This window comes from Leuresthes tenuis, unplaced genomic scaffold (assembly GCF_036924035.1).
Source record: "Leuresthes tenuis unplaced genomic scaffold, fLeuTen1.0.hap1 SCAF_6, whole genome shotgun sequence".
NCBI lineage: Eukaryota > Metazoa > Chordata > Actinopteri > Atheriniformes > Atherinopsidae > Leuresthes > Leuresthes tenuis.
Window position 1 is genome coordinate 16,830,578 of NW_027325360.1, and position 26,148 is coordinate 16,856,725.

Sequence of the window (26,148 nt, forward strand, 5' to 3'; positions counted from 1 at the left end):
GAGACTCTCTTCAAGATTGTCCCACTCAGAGCAACAGCCTCACAGGTCCTTTCCCTGAGGCTGGGCCACAGTACTTATAGTTAATCCATGCTGGGATATCATACCCTGCCTCTGTAACTGTTCATTCAGCAAACTTAAAATGTTTAAGTTAAATTTATAGCTGCAGGACATATCATAATAGGGTAGTGTCATACAGATAATAGTCCAGTTTCGTTCATACCATCGCTAAAATCACAAAATATACATATTATACTTACTGTTTTATACTTACTGCAAATTATTTTCATGCGTGAGCAGGATAACTGTTACATGATTTAGTTTTCCAAGGTTTAAAAATATTTTTTTTTAAAAGAACTCACTCCTGAGCTTTTAGCTGCCAGAGACAACCGAGACAGCGCGTGGTGTAACTGACAAGGCATTAATCTTTTATGAAGTTGGTATCCTGAGTAGTATTTCAGTATACAGCGTGAGTCTCCATGACAACGAAAACTTGTTGGGAGCGCTCTCTTTTTTTGCCGCTGCGCGAGTGGGCTCAGGTTCCGTGCAGACAGCTCCGTCAGAAATTAAGAGTTATCAGACATAAAGGCGTAATTTCAGAGAGACAGCCAGTCAAATAATGCTCTGTTCAGCATTGCAGAGATCGAGATAATCCGTCAAAGGGCTTAATGCCCACCAACCAACCCACTAAGACAAAAAGCCTCCTCAGTCTAAACCACCCAACTGGCTTTATTGCAAACTGAATGGTCAGCTGAAAGACTACTTGTTCACCAACAGTTTACACTACATAGATCTGCGCTCTGAAAAATGTGATTGGATACCAATGAAAGAAAGAAACACAGATATGATAGCACAGGTATATAGAGGTCCATACAGGTATGACAGTTCACTAAATATCCTAATATCCATTCATTATCAATAACTGTATTTTTATAATAAACCACCTCTGACTAATTAGCGTGTGGCCATATGAAAACACTTGAAATTCAACATTAGACTAACACTGGCGAGAAGAGAAGAAAAGCAAAGAAATTAGGCAGAAGGTCATTTAATCTGGGTTATCAGAGCGTTCCGCGTTTCACTGAGGACACAATTGGATGTAACACACAACACCGTCTCTTCTTCCTGAAACTCCCTCAAGTCATCGGTTTCTTGAAACTTCTTGAATCTATTTGATTTGACTTTTTGTCACACAATACGTATCCAAATCATTTAGCGATCCTGTTTGTTAGGGATTACCCACCAGCGCGTCTCTATGTGTTTAATTTCAGTGAGATAAATTGCGTGTAACCAGTTTGAAAACCACAGGAGATCTCCCCAGAGTGCAGCTACTGTCATGACAACCAGGTAAAGGACGTAGAGTCACAGTCACAGACTGCTGAAAACATTGATTAATTAAATGTTAGGATGGGGTTGATGAAAACATTGACTGAGAAGGGAAAAATAGAGATTACAAGACATTAAACCGTACTATATGAGCAAGGGTGTGGGACTGGTTCTCAAAACATTTTCTCTTTATCTTTCTGTCACTAACTTCAGACTTTTTCTTTGAATGAATATCCATGCAGAGTGCCATCTTTTCAATGAAAGCTCTTGATCAATCAGTGCAACCTTTCCATCAGTGTGTAACCAAACATTTAACACTGGCAACTCCCTTATTTAACCAATACTTTATGTCACGTTTTGCTTTCCTTCTCTTCGTGACATTCCTTATATAGATCCATGCCTGAAATAAGCCGCGCTCTAATGAGGAATTGAAAGGAAGTTTGCCGAGGTGGACAAACCCAGTGTCTTGTACTTAGTCCTCCACCGTATCTGCTTTGCTATTTATCATGTTTTCAAAAAGTGAACTTTCCTTTCTGACTCTAACCTGATTTGTTACCAGGACATCTGCTCTAAGAACTGATCAGCATGTCTGTTGAAGAATCGTCTCCTCCTCCCTCCTCCTCCTCCTCCTCTCCTACTTTGTACTTCATTGGGAAGAGGGAGGACATTGTCAAGGCTGGACGTGTGACCAAGTCGGTGAACGGGTGCAGAGATGTGCTGGTATTGCACCACCAGGGGCAGCTTCATGCAATGGACACGCGCTGCTACCGTAAGCTCTTGGTTTGTGGGGTGTTGTTTGTGTTGACGTTTACATGAGCTCATTACATAATGGAAATACAGCTGGATATAAAACAATGTGTTTTTTTTTCATTAACAGATTCAGGGGGTGCTTTACAAAATGGAGATATTGAGGTAAATTTACTGATATGTTTTTGCTTGAGCGTGTATAGATTTAATAATAACCTGTGTATGCTTGTTTTGTCCCCATTAGGAGTTTAATGGAAGGCTGTGCATTGTTTGTCCATGGCACAAGTACAAGATCACACTAGCAGAAGGTGAAGGACTTTACCAGGCTGTGGAAAACCCCACGGCCAAACCACTGAAGACTCAGTGGCGCTCCAAGGGCGTCAAACAAAGGATTCATAAAGTCACTGAGGTCGGCGGGGATGTATACGTAACCCTGAATGACTCCAGCGAGACCATCGAATCAGACGTCTACCAAACTGACAAATACAGGACTGTCTTGCTTAAAGCTCAACAAAAAACGAAATCCCCAAACTAAGGAGATGATAAAGGATTGTTTGATTGATGCAACAACAACAAAACGTGCCTTAATGCTTTAAGGAGGATTCAGGAAGTGTTCTTTGTCTTTTACTAAGAAAAATACACTTAATTTCAAAATGATGACTGAAATGAGGACAAAAAGAAAAAATGAGACATCTATTAACGTAGGAGGCACTGAAATTATTTTCTTTTTTTTTTAAAGTATATGTTATTTCAGGATAAGAAGATTAAGATTTGATATTGGCGAGAGGTTGCAGAACATGTCTTTTTTTGGTCTGATTAACTGCATCTAGAGAAACTAAGTGATCCTCCTTTAATGTTTACCCTTGCAGTTAAATTTCATTCGTCTCATACAATCTCTTCTAAACCTCACTGATTATTATAAGCCCTAAGTATAGCTGCAACTGCAAAGATATTGCTGAATGTTGTTCATTAACCAAATTAATAACGGTTCTAAAGAATTTACAGCCAAAAGAAAGAACCCTCAATTTCTTTAAATGTGTCCTAAATCTATTTGTAGGCCTTTGGAAACAGCTGAAGTCTTCCATTTTGAAAAGGACTCCTGCAAAATTAAATATATGAGCTTAAATACATATTAATTACCAGCACCCAGGTCCAAGACGCCCCTGCAGGTACAAAGGAAACATTTAGAGGATGTCTCTTTTGCAAAGGTTTTCCAACCAAATATTTGTGGCGGATTTTAAGAACTGTGTCATGGGCACATCCTGTGTTTGTTTTTTTATTTTACTGTATAAAACCCATTCCATTTCTTTTGGAGTATATATTAAACTATTCTGAAGACACAAGGTTGGCAAGGTTGACTTTAATGTATTCATGTCCAGACAAATTTAAATCCCGTACTTCTGTAAGGTCTGTAAGATAAAAATTGCAGGATGTGTTTATCAGCAAAAGTACTTAAATTTGATATTCTGAGAGCATGTTTTCTTATAATACTGCAGTTTGTGTGCACTGATGTTTTGAATGTTTTTTTTTTTATCTGTTATGGCTAAAATTTATATCACTATATCTAGTCATACTAAGCAAAATATTTCCACGTATGGCTTTGGTGCGCGAAAGCGAAACAGTCGGTAGATGGCAGCAGCGCGCTACACGTTTTATTATGAAAGGTAGAAGAAGATGTCTTATGTCGCACACTGGTGACGCAATATGTTCAGCGCCTTCTTTGCCGTGTACTAAAGTGATTATATATTTAACTAAATTTAATTGTTTTTTACTGTCATACTTGTCCTATTTTAAATATATATATTTCAAACGCTCTTATGGTTGTTGTGCACATTTTCAGATCGAAGATGGAGGCCAACAGAGAATAAAGCTGGAGGAACAGTAGATATCACTTTCTGCCTCCTGGTTTTGCACAGATAAATACTGCGATGGCATCAGGTATGTCATGCTTAATTTGTCTCACGATAAGTCATTTATTTTTGCTGTAAATAAGTTTTACTATAATATTCATATTGTTTGCAGACGATGAAATTAATCTGCTGGTGATCGTCGTGGATGTAAATCCGATATGGTGGGGTCAGCAAGCTCAGCGTGAGCCAGAGGTATTATTATATTTATTGTATAAGTCCCATTTATTAATTTTCTTTGAAAGTGGCAGTGATTAAAAAAACAATTTACTTTATAAACATGATGTATGTATTTATTTAAAAAAAGAAAAAAACAGGCTTCAGAAATGAGCGAAATGAAAACAGAAAATATTTGTTCTCAGATAATTTCTGCTGTTTCATTACATTCATGTTTGTAAGTGACACGTATGGAAATTCTTTAATTTTTTTTACCTTTAATGCACTAATTATCATGAAAATGTTGTTGTTTACTTTTCACAAAAACAAGAGCTGTGGAATATGATTGTCTTTTCCCATTCATTACATGTCACTGTTAGTTCATTACAATACTGACTTAACATTCAAATACACAAAGATGCTTAGGTTTTTTAATCTGTGAGAAAGGAAACACTTTGCAAGTCTTACGAAAGGCCCCTGAGTATGCAGTTTCTCATAAAACATATGAGATGAAACTAAAAGAAAATACAAATTAAAGCTCTGGTCTTTAAAGGATACTCTCTGTGAGTACAATTTAAATTAGATTCTTAAATGTGACTGAAACCCCCCCCCAAAAAAAACCCATTGTCCTCTTGTCTTTTTCCAGTTCACATTATCCAAGTGTATGAATGCAGTCATGGTGATGGGAAACTCCCACATGGCGATGACCAGGACAAATAAGCTGGCTGTCATCGCCAGCCACGGCCAAGACAGGTAACTTCACAGAACAACTTCCAGTGATGAACAGTATGTTTAGCCTGCTTCTCTTGGTATGATTCTATGATGATCTTCATTACTCTTACAGTTGAGTTTAAAGAACTGTTTTAGGCATAAACTTTTGTATTATTTTCATTTAATTAAATTCAAAGTTAAAAAGATGAAATGCAGTTTGTGTTGTAGAAGTTTGCCTTTGCATCTTTCTTAAATTTTAAATGCAGGACTTTTACTCAGTCAGGCTTGGTTTTTTTTGGTTTGTGACGTTTTGCACTTTTACTGAAGCGCTGACTGGCTCCATTCACCACTCGTATTAACATCTCTTCTACTCAGTCACTTCCTGTATCCTGGTAAGACTTGGAAAGGTGGGGACAGTGGTGGGGATGATGCGTCCTCCAGCAGGGATGGAAAATATGAACTCCTGTCTGTCGCCAACAACCTGATTGCTGAAGAGATCAAGAATGTTATGTCAAAAAGTAGGTACATAGAAGCAGTAGAAACACTGTACATATTTATATAGAGAAAAAAAGTTTCATTTTCAAATGTTAGTGACTTCTTTAAATCTGCTGGGCTTTTCATATTCTTTCAGCTGAAGTGACGGGGAATTTGACAGATACTCCGCTGGCTGGTTCCCTTGCCAAAGCGCTTTGCTGTATCCTTTCAGTGAAAACCTTTTACGTTTAAGTCCACATCATATGCTGAGGTGTCTTGGCATGGCACAATGCACATTTACACCAGAAAAAAAGTGAATTATTGTTAGTCCAACCAAAACCGGACTTTTAAAATTCATGTAAACATTTTATGATAAACACTCCCAGATAGCCCAGTGGTGGTTTGAACCCTGCAAGTATATACTTAGATAAACTCAAATGGATTTAGGCGCTCCTTACCTACGCTAAAGTTTTCACTTTAACAGTCAAGTGTAAGAATATATTAATAAAGCTGAACTCCCATTGATCCCCCACAGAGAAAACTAGAAGCAGCAGAAGTCCACAGCTTCAGAACATCGTATATACTTCAATCAGTAATTGAATTCCACTCATGTGTATGTAAACTGATGCAGTGACAGTGGCCCAGGTAAATGTCAAACTGGCCATCGCTCAATTCTACTGTGTATGTAACCATGGTGACTGACCTCAGAGTTGCCTCTATTTGCAATGAAACGCCTTGTAGGGAACCTCAGCCACCTCTGCTATGTCAGTGGTTGAATTAGAGATTTTGAATAGAGCTTTGAGGACTGCTAAAGCAGAAAAGCATTATATGCAGAACCACCATGTAGATGATACTCTCTTCTTAATTGGCTGGTTTTTTTTCTGTTTGAAGCAATGACTCAGACTGAGCCATTCAGCAGATTGTCCTTACAGCTGAATATTCAGATATCAACAGGGTCTCAAAAGAGCTGGAAGGTAATATTTTTCACAAATATCACTACCCTTCACTGAGTTGTTTTAGCATTCTTCACAGTAAGTTTTGTGTTATCTTTTTTTTTTTTTTTAGTTGGACAGGACACAAAATCGAGGATCTTGGTAAGCTTTAAACCAACTTTGCGACTGCTTTTCTTTTCTTCACCTGTCTTTGAGCTCATCCTGTGTATCAATTGTGGTGGACAGGTGATAAAAGCAGCCGATGACTGCGCCCTCCAGTACATGAACTTCATGAATGTGATTTTTGCTGCACAAAAGCAGGTAAATACATATAAATATATTTTAACCCTTTGTTCTAAAAGTTTTCTCTCAGTTATGGTTTTTTTTTTAAGTAATAAAAAAAAAAAAAACTCACACCTTCTCGAAAACAGAACATCCTGATAGATGCCTGCGTGCTGGACTCAGACTCTGGGCTCCTTCAGCAGGTACATTTTTCCAGCTCTGTTCCCTTTATTTGAAGCTCTGCAGTTTGACAGCATTTAAAGAGCGACAGCGAGTACTAAAACTCTGGATACAGATTAAGATAGTAGTTTTCACCTGTTTGTGGTGTGGTGATGTGGTTTTTTTTTTTAGGCTTGTGATATAACTGGAGGTTTGTACCTGAAGATACCTCAGAAAGTGGCCCTGGCACAGTACCTTTTGGTGAGAATAGATTACAGTTTGACACGAAAATGGAAGGTGTTGTTAAACGTAAAGACACTAGTTTTGTTTCTTGTGGACAGTGGGTGTTTCTTCCTGACTCTGAGCAGCGGTCGCAGCTGGTGCTGCCGCCGCCCGCACACGTGGACTACAGAGCTGCGTGTTTCTGCCACCGTAACCTCATTGAAATTGGTTACGTGTGCTCAGTCTGTCTGTCAAGTGAGTGTAATTCACAGTGACAAGAAACAAATGCATCACAATGATCTTAGTCAAGTATTATTTGTAAGAGATTCCACATGTGTGTTGTAGTGACGCTCTGCCCTTTCCACCCCCACCCCCCCACCCATCTTCTCTTTTAAGTATTTTGCAACTTCAGCCCCATTTGTACAACATGCGAGTAAGTCTGTTAAGTCTGTTTTCCTTTCAAAGTTACCATTGTTGCTAGTACATATAACGCTGCGATTTAAAATGAGTTTAGTTTAAAATGAGTTTAGCATTAATATGATTTCTAATCTTTCTTTTTAGGACGGCCTTTAAAATCCAACTGCCACAAATGGTCAAGCCCAAAAAGAAGAAACTCAAACTACCTGCTTGATTTATTTATTTTTCCCCCTGATAAATGTTGTAAATATAGTTTTCCTTTGTGCCACGCGGATAAAAGAAATTTGTTAGTACAGATTTGTAACAACCCTTGAGTCATCTGAACATCTGACCTGATGAGTAATTCTTCATTGCACAGCACTAATTTATCTGAGAAATTTGGTTGAAATTAAAAACATTTGTGCACAAGTCAGATGTTGAGCAGAGATACCTAAATGTAAAAAGTCATCGCTTTTGTTAAGAAAAAAAAACTATCTGGGACATTTTGGTTATGATTTTCTTTTTTTATATAGAAAATAAATCTTATTATGTTCTTATAAATGTTGTTTGCTTCTTTTTTCTTACTCTTCAATGTACCGAGGTGGAAACATTTCACTGAATCAGCACCGCAAATTGTTTGACAAGGAACTAGATTTAGAAGAGTAAATCTTGTCAGATTTGAACTGCATGTGGGAGATTCCCTGACCTACTCCTGAATTTTTTTGATTAACTCTTTCCCCAAGAGTTAAAAGTAATCTTTCACTGATTGATGAGTGTGATTGAGAAGTGTTCAGTCAGTCCTTTTCAGCATCTGTTCATCACTTCAGATCACTGAACCGTCGATCTCAAACCAAAATAATCACATGCACACAAGATGGAAGTTAAAGGAGGCAAATTGATGCATCTATGAGAGCTCCGGAGAGAAGAACCTGCTGCGCCCCATTTCTTTGGACATAAAGAAAAGCACCGTTCGTTCAGCTCTCGGTGTATCCAGACCAGTATGACATGTTGATCAGAGATGCTGTAATCCTTTATTTTTGTGACTGCACTCATATCAAGGAAAAGTTTAAAGTTTTCATTAAGACAGTGAAAAATGAAAATAGAGATTTTTGCAGTATATACAAAGTCATTGGGAAACCACTCAAGAAAGATAAGTGGAGAAAGAGGTTCCAAAATTTTAATCCTGCATTAAATCCTGTGGATTATCGCTGGACTGGAACAATGTTGCATCTGAAAGAGGTAAAAAAAAAAAATGAATTAAATTAAATTTTATGACAAATGGCCAATCAAATACCAACAGACAATAAAATCTCAAATCTTACATATTCAAAGTGTGAGGACTGAGGAGCTGAGCTTACCCATATCACTGAATAGCTAAGTAAAACGTGAATTCTGTCAAATGAACCTTCGGCACATTTATTTTTATTTCGTGGGTTTTCTTTGTTTCTAAATATCAGATCATGGATTCAATTGATACCAAAGTCCACATGTGGCTGTGGTTGTGTCCCTGTGTACTGACCCCAGCAGACCTCTGCCTGCCCATCGCTGTGGAGTCAGGCTCATCTGAGCTTTCTGGCCAGCCCTGATCACTGAGACACGTAATGGCTTCTGTAAAAGAACAAGATGCTGCAGTTTACTCAAGATAATAAGCGCGGAGCCCACATTCAGCTGCAGTGTCAGTAATACTTCAGCTATTTCATGAAAGAGACATAACATAGCTCTACCTTCCTAAAATAAAATCTACCAAAATAGATTTAAACTTACTCCTTCACTATGTTGCACCACAGAAGCAATATTCTGGAGGTTCTGAAAGTTCTCCGTGTTCACAGATCCAAACTCAATGACTTCATCGCCAACTCTGAGCCCCTTTAAAACAAACAACCAATCGCTGATGATGTTTCGTAAAACAGCTGTTCTAGTTCATCTAAAACACAAAAGCCCAGTTAACGTCACTCACAGCTCCAGAGGCAGGCGAGCCTTCTGTTACAGCGTCCACTCGTGCAAAGGGACGGGGCAAGGCGACCTGCTGCTCCATCGCCTCCTCCTGGGCTTCTGACTCATCGTGTTCTCGCTTGGCTTTCTCTCGAGCATGAAGCTTGTGCAGGGCTTCCTCTATGTCTGCCATGATGGCCTTGTGATCATTTTGCAGGCCTAAAAAACACAACGATGGGTTTATTTTCAAAATGGAAGGTAATTGAAATGCTAAAACAGAACATCTCCCTGTTTATAAACTGAGAAATCAACAGTTATTCTATTAAATGGTTAGTTGCGGGACAGAATACTGATTTGTGGATATTATGGCATTTGATTATAGGTTTAGGCAGAAGTCAAGACGTTACATTTAGTGGGTTCATTTAAGGTATGGCAGGACTCTATTCATTCTGAAGTAAAGTATTGTGCCAGATGTTTAAGTAGTAACAAAAAAAACACCTGTGCCAACCAAAATCAAATACAAAACTTTTCAAATCTGAAATAAAAAAAGACTGGAATGGATCAGTGAAGAAATAATATTGCACCTAAGGCTGAAGATCATGTTGGCAGTGAACATGGACATTAATGAAACTGAAAAGTAATTTATTATGATATCCAGAAATTACAAGTGTGAGATGTTTTAGCTGTAGTTTCTACACAGCAAGTATTTAAAAATACAGAGCCTCGTTATTTATGTCCATTTTGCATTGTGTCAAAAATAAAAAAATTTGGACTTTTGGTTAAAACATGATATTCGAAGAGTCAGCTATGGCTCTGCGATTTTAAGATAGACTGATTTTTTTCTATGATGTACAAATGAAGGTAAACGAGTAGTCATTATGGCTGGGAAATTATCAAAACGTGAGAACAAGTACATTGATGTACCAACATATCAACTGGTACGGTAACGTGACAACAGCATTTTGCCAGTTCTGTAGTGTACTTTCACAGACATATTTCCATTAGAAATATATATCGTAAAAAAACATGGAAACATTCTACCACCGTTCAAAAACAATTCGCAGTCAAATCACAAAAGCCATGACAGAATCGCTTAAAACAGCAGATGTTTGCTAAACTTGATTGGCTCCGACGGTTTTTACTCCGGTCTCTTGGAAAACTCTAGAAACATACCGCTACTTACATGAGATATTGTGCCTCGCTGTCCTGATCTGATACAAATTAATATCTGCTCGTGGGAAACCATCACCGTCAACTAAGGGACCTTCCACTCCGACACCCTGCTGTATACAACAAAATAAATACATGTTTGGCGGGTAGGATGTATAAGAACCTCGTCAACTTTGTGCTGCATGTGCATAACTTACATCTTCTAAGACGTCGTAATAAGCTTTTATTTGCTCTTCAATTTCATCTTTCTTTTTTATGAGTAGTGTAACATCGTCCATTGTCATTTCAGAGTCTCCAGAGCCGTTTTCCCCTGTCATCTTCATGGCTTCTGCTACGTTCCTGCATCCACAATACTTCCTGTATTCGTTCTTCTTCTTCTGCTGTCCTTTTAGCGGCAGTGTTGCGCTTTACTGACACAAGTGTCCAAATCCTGAAGCTACCAACAAAGCAGTTTTAGAACCGCCGAGAAATGTTTACCAAGAAATTTATATAAGGAGTTAATGGTGCTTTCTTTAACTTGCACCAGCAAATGAGTTACAATCAAAACAGTAGCCTATTTAGTCTATCATTGTAGCACTAGTATTAAGACCCTTTACTCAAATAAAAGTGCTAAAACCCCACAGCAAAAATCCTCTGTTGCAAGTATTGCAACTTAGATATTAGAAAAGGATGAAATGTTATTGAATGCTTTGAAAATAAAATGCATTATAATATAGTGAAATCAAAATTATTAATCAGAGCTTAAGAATGTCCCTCATGATTGTTCAGTCATGCACTGTCTTTAAATTTGACCTTACATGTAAATATTGACTATTTTGTACTTAATGTTTGTGAATCTTGTGGACATTTTTATCTCATCGTTTGGTTTTTAATCTTTCTTACACTTTTAAATAATTAGAAATGCCTTCACAATTATCCAAAGTGACACTTCTGTGAGGCTTCTTTAGTTTAACAGTTCAAATATCTAAATGATTTGAAATGCATTAAACGTATTGACATAATTAAAATAAAAAGTAATTTTACATTTGTGCAGACTGGAACTTTAAATTCTTAATATATGAGAAGTTGCTTCCCAAATCAGCAAAACTAGTCCATTAACTATCTGAATGTTTAAACAACTAATTGTTGCAGCTATACACATATAAACTGTATGGTAGTTTAATTTCTAATAAAACATATTCTACTAGCTTCTGGTTATGGTTTTTGTGTAAAAATCTCATCAGATACTGAAGCTCAACTACAATATATCTAAATATAATATACACAATACAATATATATATGTAAAATTGTTAGTGATTTCTGTTCAAAAGTGAAATAAAAAAACAAAAGCACATCTTAATAAATCATATAATTCACCTTTAATACATTACTCAATACAATTAGTGGTCAAAGAATTTGACGTTTTTAAATTTTCTTCAGAAATCTTTAAACAGCTGTAAATAAGTTTTATATCCGATCACAGATGGGAAAAAAAACTGTTGTATCAAACTGTAAAGGCAACATTTTCATAAGTTGCACAGCTCTGACATAAACATACCCCCTCACTTGTAGTGCTCAACAACATTTCACATTTTACTTTGTTTTTGTATTTCACATAAGTCCCCTTTATAGGCACATTGGTGGATACTATTAGAAAACATTTGATGTAATAAGCGCCCTTTAAGTGTTAGGTAATATCTCTCAGCGCTGTGCTCCCTGAGTGCTTAACGTTACTTCTGCTCACCCGACTTACTAAACAGGAATGTGTTTTTCATTACTTTTATTTTATATTCTTCATCCTGAAATACAAGTGTAAATCATTTTTAATTGATTTGAGTCATTAAAACTTTAGTGCGGAGAGAGACTACATGCCAGAAGTTTCCTTCAGAAAGTTTTCCTTCATTTTCAACTAGCTAATAAAGCCCCTCTTTTGGCAGTTGAAACATGTGCAAATGTGTCACTGGAATATAGAAATCTGACCTGTCCTGAAGCCTACGTGTGTTAGTGCTGGTGATTAATTACCACATTAGGAGACTCCACTAACAAAGCTAGCAGTCTGTATCTTTCAGGTGTCCATCATTAAGCACCAGCATCGATGGCTGTTCATCAAACTCCTGCTGGGAAGCATCTTGAACTGAAGATGTAACAACCTGCGAGACCTCCGCTTGTGCCGTTATCTTCATCTGTACCATGTCAAAATGGGTTGTTGCCTCGTCCAGTTGTGAATTAACTGCTTGGACCCAGTTCTGTAACTGTGCACTGAGCAAATCTACTCCTTGGTGCAGCTTCTCTTGCCTGCCCTGCAGCTCCTCCAATAGATGCTGTGTGTCACTGGCAACCTGCTGCCTCTTGGTTAACACAGCAGGCGTACGCTGACCTCGCATGTAGCCCTCAAACTCTTCTGGACTGAGGTTGAGCGCCGGTCCATCCAGCTTTTCAATGAAGGCCACTGCACAAGACTGAATTGGGGGACAATTTAGCCTCATCCTTTGGTAATCAACAGACACACAGTTTTGGGGTGCATGAGCGACTCTGCATGAATGCATCCAACTTACCAAGTTTGTGAAGTAGTAGCCGCTCTCTCCGGCCATGAGACTGTGAGGAAGGCCAAAACGAATCATGTATTGCATGTTGGAGTGGAGGCGAGGTGGATTGGCCTTTAGCACCACATACACCAAACCTGACAGGAAGTCATCAGCATTGGCAGGCTCACTGTTGGAAGTTGAGAGCCCTTCGAAGACGTGCTGACTGCATTTCGACACACATGTAAGCTTGTCCTGTGGTGCTCGTTTGGCATCCATTTCAATTATGGCTGTTTAAAAAAAAAAAAAGTATATATATATACACCCACACACACATTTCAGACCATTTAAAGATATTTCCATGTTTGAGAAGTACATCTTTACATAGTACAAGTACATCTCCTGAGCTTGATTTTAAAGGGTCTTATTCAGGGAAATCTGCAACTAATTTCAAGCAGAAAATGATATCAGAGACCATTTTCATGTCTGTCAGTTAACACACTGACAGAAAACAGCTGCCATGGCTCTGTCCACATGTAGCAAAATCTGCCTTCCTGCACCTCTGGAAACAAATAAGTGAGTAATGAGGTTTGAAATCACCTGTTATAGCAGGCAGGAAGGGGTCGCCTGTGACTAGAGTCTTTTCATCTGGAAAAGGTACACTCAGCATTTGCGGAGTGACCCAGTTTAAGGAACTACAAAGTAAAGACATCAGAGACAAACGGGATTTCAGATTAGTGGTTAGGATTGGAGGTAACAGGGCGATTCGAATGTACAATTAGAGTTACCGTATTCGTCTCTGTAGAGCCAGATCCTTCTGTTCATCATCGCAGCTGTCATGGCAGAAAACCCATTTGTGGAGACGTGTCATTATCAGCTTCTCCACATGTTCCATTATCTGAGTGACCTGAGCTTCAGGAAAACCTGGAAACAAAAGGGGAAACTCAAAAGTCCCTTCTCTGGTGTTTTGCAGGCAGGAATGTGCTGATCTCATCTGTTCTCACTTTTAAAATATTCAGCAAAAGACTGGTAGAAATCCTGCACAAGGTCCGACTGCTTCTGTACCGGCAGATCCTGTGAAGATGATGTGAATCTGGGATCAGAATTGGACTTATCAAAGAGAAGTGATGTGAAGTGTGCTCATTTATACAGATAGTTACATGGTAGGCCTCCATCGTGTTGAGGAAAGCTGTACAGCGAGACTGTAAACGCTGAGAGGACGGGCTCCGCAGTATCTTTAGGAAACCAGGGAAGTCCCCGGGCTCAAGGTTCTGGTAGGCTTTTAACACATTTGCATGGCTCTCAGAGGACTCTACGGGCACAAGCGGTGGATTTTATTACAGATAAATAAACCGAGTAACCTTTGCTGGTAAAAGTACACAAAGACAGTCACCTTCAACCTTCAGCAGCACAACCTATAGGTTAGATTTGTTCTGTAAAACTACAAATATAAGAGTCCATACATTCAACAAACAATGAAGGAAGAGCACCTTTTGTTATTACAGAACTGCAACGAGAAATCATGTGCTGAAGAGGCATCTGGTGATTCCACTTACATACTTGGACTCTGTCTCATGAAGCAGTTCTGCTCAAGTAGGTATTTTATGACAGAGAAAAATCCCATATCATCTGACTTTTATGGTTCTTGAGACAGGCCTCAGGACAGTTCTCTGACTTCCTTTTAAGGACAACATTTGCTTTTCTTGCAGCAACTATGTCTCAAAGGGCTTTTCATCAGTGTCATGGCCACATGTATCTTTGATATTTAACTTTTCAACTCTACGGGAAAACAAACTTGCATCTGATCCAAACGTGATAAAGTAGATGACACAGGGGCAAAAAAAAAAAACCACTTCTGATTTGATGGGGCTGGCAGCGAGGATGTCAAAATATCCAAAACGTCCAGTCCTACCTTGAGGTTTTGGTGGCGATGCGCTGCCCCAGAAGAGTCTCCTCACTGTGTTAATTCGACGACCTTTCTCAATATTTTTCTTCTCCTCAAATTTGGAGAATGTGGGAGGTGCTCCATCACTGCTCGGCCTACAAGGAGTCGCGGTTTTAGACCAATTTTCAACTGAAAGCACTTAAGCCCTTCTATCATTGTCCAGAATACATCTGACAGCTTCAAGGTAAAGCAGCAAAAAAATGTCACTCAAGTCTACCTGGTGTCTTGTCTTGGGGGTCCAGCTGGACGTGAATTCTCTCTCCAGCACTTGGAGCAGAAGCCCTGCCACGCAGGGTTTCCGTAGTACCCGCAGGAGTTCTTGCAGAGCAGCTGCTCCTTAGAAACTCTGATTCCTCTTTGTTTGTCGGTCCACATTGTAGTGCTTGCTCTCGTACACCTCAGCTGTTGGACATAACATTTAACCCATTAAGAGAGCTATTGGGAGCTAGCTGGACTTTTTTGTGTTGAATATTTAAAACGGTCTGAACACCAATTCTCAAATCTGCTTCCAGTTTCAGGAAAATATAGAAACGGCATCAACGGCGATCTGACCTCCTGCTGACGACTTTCAAATATGTAAACATCAAAACATAATATTTACAGTGACAGAAGATGTTTTTTTAACAGAATTAGGGTGTGGCTGACAAACGCATCAGGAAACTTACAGACTCTGTAAATGGAAGGCCCGAGGTGGTCTGAAAGGCCAAAAGTATAATTTAATTGTAATTAAAAGGATAAACAAGCGAGTCTATAGACATTATTCCTCTAATGCTGTTGTCTAATAATTTTGCAAATATTCACAAAATAATACCCCAAGAGAAAAACAAAAACTTAATTTTTTTCTAGTCGAACAGGTTAGGGGTTTAACTTTTTTTTTCTGTTGACACTACATTTGTTCTACAGACTAAATTCAATCACGTGGAGGGTAGTTTTCTTAGTAATTGTGCACACATTTGTACTTGGGTCTACTCACCTGCGTTTAGAGAGTAAAGTTTGCTCTGCTATTGTGCCTGTAAGATGTCAAGCTCCGTGCTCACAATATATATTGACACATATTTCAAGAACGCCCACTGACTTCTGTTCATATATCAGCCACAGATTAAAGTGATCCGCCTTCAAAACCTTCCTAAAGAGTGGTGCTTTTTGGGTGCGATACCACAAAAGAGGAAAAATATGGCTAAATTGGTTTCATTTCAGATAATGACAAACTTTGCTTATACTGAAATTTTAAATGCGTTTACATAGGGAGGAAATGGCCACTTTCCACCAAATATCTCTCAACAAGAAAACCATATTAGAGCTGGATAGACCGTCAACTGTTCGCTCTTGTTCAATTTGTTGTTAAAGGCAAAGTAAACCTCAGGTTATGAGGGTTGGTGTTAGCTGTTAGCTAATCTCCGTAAAGTCGAAGCAGCTGACCGTAAGCTGAGAGAGTTGGAGACAAGAGCCGCCGGCTAATACCAAGCGACCATTCAATCTCTATATCAGTCATTAAAAAGCTTCCTCGCATGATTAAATCCTCCTCACCTGTCAGTCAGAAAGCCGATTAAATCATCACAGACGTTAGCTGATTTCTTATCGGAGCGTTTCTTCACTCTCTGGTGTCATAAACGCTTCATACTTGGTTATGAAAGCCACAGCTCTTCAGAGCTCGCGACGAAACAAAGAAGTCAGAAACACCGAAAGCAAAAGAAATCTAGATGTTAAGAAAAAGTTGACTACATAAAACGCAGAGAGAAGTTCAACCGCCTCTACGAACCCTGTGCAACCGGAAATACGTAATAAGTTAGCCATTTCCACACAGAATCAACCTTTCAGCGCAAACGTTTTTTGGAGTTTTGGAAGTGGTACTTATTGACTGCTTCAAAATGCCACAATCACCTCACAAGTTTCCTTCCCAGTACAAACAAGGTCCTTTTCATACATGGTCTCCTAAATTATTTAACCATAGTTAGTTTTATATATTGCTAATATTTAGAACATTTTATTCTGAAATACTTTACAGGAAATTATCATATGCTAATACACAAAACTTGATACTGATGAGCTATGAAACGTACAAATACATAGACACTAGCTATATATATCGACCTTCTTTCATTTGATACAACTGTATAGCGTGTATTGTGCTAAATTTGAAAAAAATATATCTGTTACCTTTTACAAACTACTGTATCCTGTTTACAGGTTATAGGTCAGAATTCCCCGAGTCTCACTGAACTCTAGAGGCTATAATTGGAAAGGGCAAATTAAAATTGTATTTGTCAAGTTGACGTCTGATAGCAAACTGACTAAAACACATTAAAGAAGTGAATTAAATAGATGATGCTACAATGAACCCACCGTTGTAATTTACTGTACAGATTTTGGAGAACAACTAAACTAAACGAGTTGTCATGCAAATAAAATATTCTTGAGAACATACACTCTGTCAAAAAATAAACGTACCCCTACCATCCATCATTACCATCAAAACATACTTTTTTGCTTTGTTGACATTACACACAAATCATAAAGATTTAGTTAGCAAAAAAAAAAAGAAGAGAAAGACAAAATCAAAGACAAAAGTCCAAACAGTGTTTTCAGACAAAGGAAATATAAACCAGTAGACTTCTGACCTTTGTATTTCTAAAATCCTGGCTAGTACGTAGTCAGTTAAGTACGCCACACTGTTGTTTATTTTGTTCTCCCATGGTTTACTTTTTAAAAAAAGAAACAAATAAAGAAACAAAACATTCATAGCCTTCAACTGCAGCAGTAAATCAAACTTTTAATTTGAAAGGACTGACCGGAAACTCTACATTTAGATCAAGCGTGCTTCTTTGTGCTTTCTTCCTGCGTCTCTCACTAGTTTCTAGGCAACGAAACGCTAAGCGCAGCCGTAACTGTCCAAAAAAACTAGAGAAGTCAAAACCAGACAGACGGTTTCTGAGCATTAAGATTATGGAATATGTTGTCATTGTTCAACTGAAGTGTTTTAGTAGATTTTTGTTCCGCTATTGGTTTTCTTTCATAGCTTAAAGTTATGTTTAATATTGACTTAAGTTGACAACAAATATCGTTTTGAGTTGAAAATAACTTCCTCGGCTTCACACAACGGGAGAGAAAACTCTAGACATCATGTCAGGTGCTAAACCCAAGGAAAATAAGCCGCCCTCGAGCTACAAAACCAAAAGCCAGAAATGTGCGGGACAAATGCAGGACAACCAGCCAGCAGCTGTGGATGAAGGAAAAGCTGAAGCAGAGCCTGACAAAGCGAAGATAACTGGGCAGTCTCAAGTCTACACTGCAACTAAAGATAGTCTTTTCTCCAAGACAACACATACCAGAAACCATGCTCTGGTAAGTATGCCGTTTTTAACGTAAATAGTTGTTCAAATGTGTATAAAATTCACAAAATGCTTTTTACACTGTGCATCTGCTGTCAATGACTGCATTGTATTTCCTAAGATAAAAGGGTAGTTAAACACCTTTATTAGCGATTTCACGATGATATTTCAAATTTCTCTCATCCAGTCTTTAGAATGGATCTCGGGAATGAATCCGGCTCTCCCTGTTTTCTGTCTGCAAGACCACGATCAGCTGGTAGTCCTTTACGCTGGAGCTCACGTTGGGATCATATATAATCACACCTCAAACTCCCAGCACATACTCCAGGTAAAATATGGATTTCCTTCATATTATGCGAGTATCATGAGCTGCTATTGATACTATACAGTGGGGTCTGAAATGCAAAGTCTATCATAAAGTCAATTTGGAAGTAATCAGATATTCAAGGTTTGGAAAAAAATTAAAAACATAAGAAGCTCTGACATCTTTCATTGTGCATTAATTATTTCACAATTAATGCACAATTAATCCAAATATCCAAATATATCAATTTATCAGATTATAATTTCCTGGTATTTCATCCCAAAAGTGACTTTTTGAAAATAATTTCTACAGTTAATATTTAGTAAATAGACATGAGCGTCCAGCAGCACATTGTGGCACTGTGATAGTGAGGAATGTGGCATCAGAAGTGAGAAAAAGTGTCCAAAGTCACATCGTTTTTAGAAGCAAAGAATCGCTTTCTCTGCCTCAAAACAAGGCTGATCTGGAGGTTTTGACTTTGATCACTTTGAGCAATCAGGCTGTTCTCAGGGTGTGTAAAAAAAATAGGTCAAAACTTTAAGCTTTGTTCAATGAGAGGTATAAAAGCTATTTTATCACAGATGTTTAACAAGGATGAAAGATTCTGATAAACTGAGGAAAATACTGTCAAATGATTATTATTGTTGATCTCAGTGGGTAAGTAGCATCATTAAACTACTCTGAGACACTTTAAATAGTGGGAGAGGAGGTTTTGCTTCCTTATCTGCGCTGAAGTAGCTCACTTGGGAGAGAACTGAAGGGCCCTAGTTTGATCCTGGATTTCATCAGTGTGGAAGTGGATATTCCACAAATTTCTTTTGGAATCAATAAATATCTATCGACTTGAGCTGCAGTCTCATGATCCCATATCACAACTCAAAGCTGGCGAGCTAACAGGCAGCTCTCAGGATGACAGTCTGATCCCTTTGGATTTCAAACAAACTTGTGGGATCCAAGCGTTGTTGTCATTTAAGAAAAATCAGAACATGTACAAAATTAGATTTTTTTGCTTTTTTATTTCTGATGAAAAACATTTGGATCCAGCTTTATGTTTTTTATTATTATCAAGCTCTTCATGCCACAGTCCTCATTTTGAATATCCCACTGTGTGCACCCCTCAATGTTTTCAGGGTCACTCGCACCCCATCTCGTGCATGTGTGTGAGTGAAGACAAACGCTGGATTGCAACGGCAGATCGTGGGTCACAGAGCATGGTGATCATATGGGACTCCTACTCTGGGTAGCTCTTGGTTCTGCATACATTAAAGTGTTTGTGTAAAGACTTTTTACTCCTGGTGATAACACTGTTTGCGCTGAAAATCCACCAGTATTCCTGTGCAGACATTTTTTGATTGCCACCCAGCTGGAGCTGTCATCGTGATGGCATTTTCAAGCGATGCAAAACATCTGGTAACCCTCGGGAGTAAAGAAGTCCAGGTGAGTATGACAACAGTATGACTAAATACATTAATAGACTCATCATCGCAAATAGACTAAATACATTAAAGTTCATTAAAGATGGCACAGCCGTCTTTAGTCAAGATTATGATATGCAGTATTTAGAAATTTCAAAGTCCTGTATCTCCTTTTTGGTCTTTTTTGATTATGATGAGAAAATTAAGTCACTCTTCTTTTGATGTAGCCATACTTGATGATAACATAGTGTAGAAGATATATCCATGTGCTTAAAATCTTTCTTTGATTTACCGTCTTTACTGTCCACACCAAGTTCACAAAACAGCCTGTTTAAGAGTTTTTTTCTTATTGGATTTGACATAACAAATCAGCATCCATCTCTTAACCTTGTATGACTATGTTTCCAGCATCTGTGCATTTGGGATTGGACCAGTGAGGCACGAAAACCCATCTGCAGCACCACACTCAATCCTACACATGGTTTTCAAGTCAGTGGTCTCTGTTTTTTCTTTAACATTTGAATATATTGGCCTTGGTGAGGCAACTGAGGGGGTCCAGTGTTCAAATATTAAACTATTTTACAGGATTACATCCTTTTTAAACCAAACGATAGTACTCAGCTTCTCAGTGGCAGTAAAAGTCATGTGTTATTCTACAGCAGGGTAAGTCCAGCTGTTCTTTCTTTAATATAAAAACATAACACAGCTGTGGGGTAAAAGTTTATTGATTAATTAGCTAGTCTCTTTTCAGGCCAAGGGAAGTCTGCAGTACTTTGCGCTCAAGCTCAAGAAGGTAGATATGAGCTAAATCTTCTTGAATATGTGTGTATTTTTTATGGATCCAAGTGTTTTAAAGACTTAAAAGACTTTTAAAGACTAAAGACTTCATCTCTTCTTTGCAGTTCAGTGATGCAGCCACACGTGCAACTGTATGTGCTCAGCCTTCTCCTGACCCCTCTAAGACTGTCAACATTGCTGACGTGTCCCTGAGTCAGTCTGTGTTTCACTGGAGAAACCCTCAGATCCTCACAGCCACTGTGGGCAGCCTCGTGGTCTGGGATGTCAAGGAAGACTTAGTAGAAAACCAGTCCCTGTCGCCTGAAAGACTCAAGATAATCCAGCTTCAGCAACACCCGATCACAGTTCTAACTGTAGCTGATGGGTAACCAGAGCCAGAAATATTCATAGAGGTGGCCGATTGAGTTGCTGATATACGTGTATTTACTTGATTACCTGTTTGTGTCTTCTGATCTCACAGCTGTATCGTAACAGGAGATACGCATGGCCATGTCTACTTTTATGATGAAATGTTCAGGGTTCTCACTTGGTACACTGACCTCAACCTGGATGCTATTGTCTCAATTTCATTTTCCAAAGAGTGTTCAGAGGGGTGTCTCAGGGACTGCTCTCTGGAGGCCAAGCCATTAGTAATCAGGTATGATGCAATTTGAAGTATCTCGAAACAAACTTTCTTTTTTTTCTTTTGCAAATTAAAAAAAATCCAGAGGCTTAAGTTTTAACCAGCCCAACGTCTCTTTTTCTGCAGGAACTTTGTGGTGTCCACAATCACTTCCAAAGTCATGCATGTGAATACACAGAGTGGTATCCCTCAGACCCTCCTACATGAGGATTATGAACCTATCCATGCACTGGCATGCCACCCCAGTCAGCCAGCTGTGGCCATGGGCAACCAACAAGGCATTTTAAAAGTGTGGAACTATAACAGCAAAGCAGTCATTGTCAGCAGGTTCTTTGAGACAGAGCGGGACATCCAGTGTGTCGCTTTTGACTCTAAAGGTGAACCAGTCTGCTTGATTAATGGGGCAACTTATAACAAGCGTTTCTCTGTTACTGTATGAATTTGTCATCTCTATCTTTTTGTCTTCAATCAGGACTTTACCTAGCAGTTGGCTTTGGCAGTGGAGCTGTTCACATACTAAATTCTTGCACTTTGCAAAGTAATCCAGAGGAATGTTTCCATTACACTGCAGAAAGCATCCATCTCATCACCTTCTCCTCAGACTCACAGTACCTTGCCACTGCGGTGAGCACATCTGTGAGATATGTCTGAACTTAGCCAGTTGAGACTTGGTGCTTCTGGTCTAAAATTTGTGTTATGGCGTTGATCTGTTGTTAAAGCTGTGCGTACAGGGGAAAATACAACTCTAAATGTTATTCTTCAATACTTTAAAAGGAAGTTTTGTTTCTTTTAAAGAGGGGTTGTGTGTCGTAGAGTATCAGGGAGGAGTTTTGTCATTTGTCTGTCATTAACTTTTGTGCCCACCTTCATTGTTAGGACACTGGCCAAGCAGTGACAGTGTTCCGCTTGCAGAGAAATAATTGCTGGATGTACCTGGGCAGATATGGCTCTCACTACAAGCCCATCACAGACCTTCTTTTTGGGGTCCATCTGGACAGCACTCAACCAAGACTGCTGTCTCTAGGAATGGATCGCAGACTGGTTAGTTTAATAGATGTATTCCGTTGTTTTGTAATACAGTTTTTGCTGCAGTGCCGTTTTTTTTTGTGTAACTCAACTCTTTTTCGTGTACCGTTTGTGCAACCGAATAACAGGTGGAGTATGACCTGGAAAAGAGTGTTGTGAACCAGCTTGTCATCCTAAGCTCAGAGCGTATTGAGCAAAGTGCTGTGCCACTGTGTATGGCTTGGTATCCTCCTCTCACAACAGAGCAGTTTCTTCTCATTGCATCAGACCAATACAAGATGAAGCTTTTCAACAGCACAACCAAGATGTGCAGGTCTGCAAAATAGTTACACAACATCAGATTTATGACTAATTGGGAAACAATATTAAATCTTTGTATTACATGGTCTGCAAAAACAGAAAGACTGTCCTTGGTGCAACATATGGCTCTCCCATTAAGCAAATAGTGGTTCTTCCCAAGTCTAAAGAACCTGCGATAAGCTCATATCACCTCTCATACATCACAGAAGACAAGGTCAGTGCTGGAACTTGTTTGTAGCAGTATTTTATTGCTTAGTATACTTAATTTTATTGATGGTGTTTCATAAAATCAAAATGGGACTTTGATTTAGTCAAAAATGTTTTGTTTCACATTATTTATTCTACCATTAAGAGAACTTGTATGTCCTGTAGGTTGGTCTCCAGATTTTGCCCTTAGATGGGAACCCGTACAAGTCCAATGCTTTGATCTGCCATCCGACGGGGGTGTCTGCTCTCGCCTGCTCCTACGATGGGCGATTTCTTTTTACTGCAGGAGGATCTGACTGCTGCGTTCTCTCATGGGAAATTAACTTGAGGTGAGGTTTAAAAGTACCAACCTGGGAACAGGAGTAAATTCATGAGTAGTGCTTCTCTGAAATTGGTCCTGTTTTTGTGCTTTATACAGTTTGATGGAGGCAGTGGCTGCCATGGGTGGAAAGGACATGGTGCCTTTTTACAGTCTCATAGACGGAGGAAGGGACGGCAAGTTTTACAAGGTAAGTTAAAGTTTTTTCTCGTTCCCTACTGTCGCTTAGCAGATAAACAAACCACCTATATGCAATGCTGTTATGGTTATTATGTTATATATTTAGCTTTACAATTTTGAATTTAATTGGTTCCATAGACATATTTGCACATGATTTTGCCTGTATGTTATCTTTTTAATCTATTTATTTTTTTAGCATACAGCTCAGCAACCATTCTGCTGAAGAAGCACGTTTTCTCCACACTGTTAATTGTACCTGGGTCTAAAACTGTAGTGCCATAAGGTTGATCTGATTCTTCCACAACTTTTTATTGATTATTCTTTCACATAGTTACAATGGTGGCTGTGGCTCTGGAAGTAGAGCAGTCATCCACCAGTCGAACAATCTGTGTTTGAGTCGCTGACTTCTGCGGTCCACATGTTAAGGTGTGCTTGGGCAAGATCCTGAACTCCACATTATGCCCCTGATGTACACTTCAGGATGTGTGAGGATGTGAATGGGACAGATAAGCACTCTTTGTAAAGAATGGGAATAGCTGTGTGATTGTGTTTGTTAATGGGTGGATGTGGCTTGTTCTGCTCTGATTGGTCAACAGACAAAAACAGCACAATACTGATGTAGTCACTTTATTTGTTCTAACAGAGGAGACAACAGGTTAGCTCTGACATACGCTCTTTTGTTTATATTATAAAAAGCTTTGGTGACTATTTTCAAGTGATTTTCATGACTATTTTGTTCATTGGCTGCTTGAGGGAAGGAATGCAGAAATCAACATTCAAACATGTATGAGCTGTTGGAGAGCAATGCTCATGTTCAGACATACACTATATTGAATGTCTAGAGTGTATAAGTTCACTAGGTAAAGACATATGTGGATATATCCCTCTGACTATGACTTTTAGACTATTTATGATAACATTTTAAGCACAGCTTCTCAGTGTTTTGAGCTTATGTGTCTTTAGGAGATGGAGGAATTTTTCTATTACTGTCTAATCCGTCATTATGGCACTGACTTGATGAGGAAACATCGACAGGTGCCCACCAGAGTTCCCCTGTCAGAGGTTCCCTCTCTAATGTGCGCGCTTGGCTGCTTTCCCACTGCACAAGAGGTAAGATTAACAAAGCAGTAAAGCAGTTAGACTCGTCTGAACTGTGTTAACAGTTCAATACGTTCTACTCACCAGATTGAAGACATGCAAAATGAGGTCAAATTCAGCAAGTATGCCGACACAGGAAAATATGTGACCGACATTGATCTGGATGAGTTTATCAGGCTGTATGTCAATCACCGGCCAGCCTTTGGCATCTCTAGCAATGAGCTTGTCCAAGCTTTTCACGTCCTCGGTCGCAGTAACAGTGCAGGACAGCATGTTCTGCTGAGATATGAGCTGCTGGAACTTCTGCAGGTTCGAGGTATGCCACAGGCTCCTGAGTCATCAGGACATTCGTCTGCAAGGTCTCGCTTGTGTTACTGTGACATCTGTTGAGAAAAAAAAAGCTCCCCCCTCCTGCGTTTCATTGTCAGCATTGCATGTCCAATAATTATTTCTATATTATTGACAGGTGAGCACATGACAGAGGAAGAGGTGGCAGAGTGCTTTGCTACACTTCTAGACCTCAGTGACGAGGAGGAGGAAGAGGAAGAGGAAGAGGAAGGAAGGCCACTTTGTGAGCATGTCAAATATGATAGAACATGAAATAAAAATTAATTCTCAGTGAATGGGCTGACAAATCACATAATCACTATTGTAACTGTTTGATGTGTGTGCACAGGTGAAGATTCAGAATATTCACTGGAGGATGCAATCCCTGAGGAGATATCGATGGAGACATTTACAGGCCACATCCTGGGCTTACCATCCTCCTTAGAGCCGAGTGTCTGGTCTCCCCCTCCAGAGGAATTAAAGCCAAAACCTGCCAGTTAGTCAATGTGAAGCTGACAAGAAATAGGTTTACTCATGACATCCTTCACACTGCATGTCATAACTGAGTTCACAAAAGTTGTATTTTGTGTGACCTTTTAGATTATGATGAGATTGAAATATTAAAGGTGTTTTATGAGATGAAAAAATGTATTGAAATAGTTGGGTCAGATTTCTTTGAAATGTGGTCAGTTACTGAAGTTATAGGGCAATATTTGTAATTAGTAACATCATCCACTGGACTGCAAAAGAATGTCATTAACCCTGAATATTTAACATTTAATGTCAAACGTTGAAAATATTACCTATGATTAAAAACACTGAAAAACAGATGCAGCCACACAATTTTGATGAATGAATACTTTATATTTAAACATCTCAAAATATTTTGAACGCAAATAAATGCTTTTTTGTACATTAGGCTTGTACAACTGGTTAAATAAAGTTACCTTTAACTTCAAAATATGTGTAGTTTTCAATATAGGTATGCCTGTTTTTTCTGTGTAATATTTAGATGCCAATGCTTTTATTTAAAGGCCACAAAAGAAGACTTTGCAACTGTAACCAAAGAGGAGCAGTCACTCACAATCGTCTGCTTTGATTTCAGTGTTGATTAAAAGGAATGAAAACTCTTTAAATTAAAAATTACCCTTGATAAAAAGAAAATGAAAATACTTAAATCACTGTCAAGAAAACTGGCAAGCAATTTAGAAATAGTGAAATCAAATTACCACAATAAAACCATGCTGTTGTTAATGTCTATAGGTGATCATGGTTTTCTTTGCTCATTGTATCAATGTCTTTATATTTTAAAAGTGTAATTGAAATGTAATCAAGTAATTATGTACATAATGCTTTGAGGATCTA

General features: G+C 38.7%; 5 protein-coding genes across 6 annotated transcripts; 3 read left to right on the forward strand and 2 right to left on the reverse strand.

The window, feature by feature from the left end:
* The first annotated feature begins 1,162 nt into the window (after positions 1-1,162).
* LOC140309140 (Rieske domain-containing protein) lies at positions 1,163-2,801 on the forward strand. Its single transcript, XM_072386968.1, has 4 exons — positions 1,163-1,344; positions 1,883-2,092; positions 2,201-2,235; positions 2,315-2,801. The coding sequence occupies exons 2-4, from the start codon at positions 1,909-1,911 to the stop codon at positions 2,603-2,605; spliced, it is 510 nt and encodes a 169-aa protein (XP_072243069.1). The 5' UTR covers positions 1,163-1,344; positions 1,883-1,908; the 3' UTR covers positions 2,606-2,801.
* Positions 2,802-3,626: 825 nt separating this feature from the next.
* On the forward strand, positions 3,627-7,828 carry gtf2h3 (general transcription factor IIH, polypeptide 3). Of its 2 annotated transcripts, none has more exons than XM_072387848.1 (14): positions 3,627-3,805; positions 3,911-4,008; positions 4,093-4,172; positions 4,780-4,886; positions 5,220-5,362; positions 5,476-5,538; positions 6,263-6,292; positions 6,384-6,412; positions 6,497-6,571; positions 6,682-6,735; positions 6,884-6,952; positions 7,033-7,168; positions 7,310-7,346; positions 7,475-7,828. In XM_072387848.1, exons 2-14 carry the CDS (start codon positions 3,999-4,001, stop codon positions 7,542-7,544), a joined length of 903 nt encoding a protein of 300 aa, XP_072243949.1. In that variant the 5' UTR covers positions 3,627-3,805; positions 3,911-3,998; the 3' UTR covers positions 7,545-7,828. The 2 variants fall into 2 exon arrangements, with proteins under 2 accessions (XP_072243949.1, XP_072243950.1); XM_072387849.1 differs by having other exon boundaries at positions 3,627-3,797.
* Positions 7,829-8,472: 644 nt separating this feature from the next.
* On the reverse strand, positions 8,473-10,793 carry psmd9 (proteasome 26S subunit, non-ATPase 9). Its single transcript, XM_072387850.1, has 6 exons — positions 10,609-10,793; positions 10,425-10,524; positions 9,267-9,460; positions 9,074-9,175; positions 8,829-8,917; positions 8,473-8,539 (listed from the first exon to the last, which is right to left on the reverse strand). The coding sequence occupies exons 1-6, from the start codon at positions 10,732-10,734 to the stop codon at positions 8,512-8,514; spliced, it is 639 nt and encodes a 212-aa protein (XP_072243951.1). The 5' UTR covers positions 10,735-10,793; the 3' UTR covers positions 8,473-8,511.
* A 958-nt stretch (positions 10,794-11,751) lies between these two features.
* Positions 11,752-16,617, reverse strand: LOC140309830 (rab5 GDP/GTP exchange factor-like). Its single transcript, XM_072387851.1, has 9 exons — positions 16,386-16,617; positions 15,076-15,260; positions 14,826-14,953; positions 14,074-14,225; positions 13,918-13,987; positions 13,702-13,837; positions 13,514-13,608; positions 12,947-13,203; positions 11,752-12,850 (listed from the first exon to the last, which is right to left on the reverse strand). The coding sequence occupies exons 2-9, from the start codon at positions 15,231-15,233 to the stop codon at positions 12,440-12,442; spliced, it is 1,407 nt and encodes a 468-aa protein (XP_072243952.1). The 5' UTR covers positions 15,234-15,260; positions 16,386-16,617; the 3' UTR covers positions 11,752-12,439.
* A 1,424-nt stretch (positions 16,618-18,041) lies between these two features.
* Positions 18,042-25,666, forward strand: cfap251 (cilia and flagella associated protein 251). Its single transcript, XM_072387854.1, has 20 exons — positions 18,042-18,200; positions 18,375-18,515; positions 19,622-19,731; positions 19,820-19,928; positions 20,315-20,395; positions 20,492-20,569; positions 20,658-20,699; positions 20,848-21,068; positions 21,165-21,341; positions 21,453-21,703; positions 21,799-21,950; positions 22,203-22,367; positions 22,481-22,665; positions 22,752-22,866; positions 23,025-23,188; positions 23,278-23,368; positions 24,322-24,468; positions 24,544-24,772; positions 24,923-25,012; positions 25,118-25,666. The coding sequence occupies exons 1-20, from the start codon at positions 18,054-18,056 to the stop codon at positions 25,282-25,284; spliced, it is 2,862 nt and encodes a 953-aa protein (XP_072243955.1). The 5' UTR covers positions 18,042-18,053; the 3' UTR covers positions 25,285-25,666.
* Positions 25,667-26,148: the final 482 nt, after the last annotated feature.

What these genes read in the sequence shown, in the direction of transcription:
- LOC140309140 (XM_072386968.1), top strand. Translation starts at nt 1,909, where the DNA reads ATGTCTGTTGAAGAATCGTCTCCTCCTCCCTCCTCCTCCTCCTCCTCT. An exon ending in AATGGACACGCGCTGCTACC is followed by an intron (nt 2,093 to 2,200) that starts GTAAGCTCTTGG and finishes TTTCATTAACAG; the next exon opens with ATTCAGGGGGTGCTTTACAA. An exon ending in TACAAAATGGAGATATTGAG is followed by an intron (nt 2,236 to 2,314) that starts GTAAATTTACTG and finishes TGTCCCCATTAG; the next exon opens with GAGTTTAATGGAAGGCTGTG.
- gtf2h3 (XM_072387848.1), top strand. An exon ending in AAGCTCAGCGTGAGCCAGAG is followed by an intron (nt 4,173 to 4,779) that starts GTATTATTATAT and finishes GTCTTTTTCCAG; the next exon opens with TTCACATTATCCAAGTGTAT. An exon ending in GCCAGCCACGGCCAAGACAG is followed by an intron (nt 4,887 to 5,219) that starts GTAACTTCACAG and finishes TCTTCTACTCAG; the next exon opens with TCACTTCCTGTATCCTGGTA.
- psmd9 (XM_072387850.1), bottom strand. Translation starts at nt 10,734, where the DNA reads ATGAAGATGACAGGGGAAAACGGCTCTGGAGACTCTGAAATGACAATG. An exon ending in ATTACGACGTCTTAGAAGAT is followed by an intron (nt 10,525 to 10,608) that starts GTAAGTTATGCA and finishes TGTTGTATACAG; the next exon opens with CAGGGTGTCGGAGTGGAAGG. An exon ending in GCAGGCAGAGGTCTGCTGGG is followed by an intron (nt 8,540 to 8,828) that starts GTCAGTACACAG and finishes TACCTCTTTCAG; the next exon opens with ATGCAACATTGTTCCAGTCC.
- LOC140309830 (XM_072387851.1), bottom strand. Translation starts at nt 15,233, where the DNA reads ATGTGGACCGACAAACAAAGAGGAATCAGAGTTTCTAAGGAGCAGCTG. An exon ending in CCCCCAAGACAAGACACCAG is followed by an intron (nt 14,954 to 15,075) that starts GTAGACTTGAGT and finishes GACTCCTTGTAG; the next exon opens with GCCGAGCAGTGATGGAGCAC. An exon ending in GCTACTACTTCACAAACTTG is followed by an intron (nt 12,851 to 12,946) that starts GTAAGTTGGATG and finishes CCCCCAATTCAG; the next exon opens with TCTTGTGCAGTGGCCTTCAT.
- cfap251 (XM_072387854.1), top strand. Translation starts at nt 18,054, where the DNA reads ATGCAGGACAACCAGCCAGCAGCTGTGGATGAAGGAAAAGCTGAAGCA. An exon ending in AGCACAACCAAGATGTGCAG is followed by an intron (nt 22,666 to 22,751) that starts GTCTGCAAAATA and finishes CTGCAAAAACAG; the next exon opens with AAAGACTGTCCTTGGTGCAA. An exon ending in TCATGGGAAATTAACTTGAG is followed by an intron (nt 23,189 to 23,277) that starts GTGAGGTTTAAA and finishes TGCTTTATACAG; the next exon opens with TTTGATGGAGGCAGTGGCTG.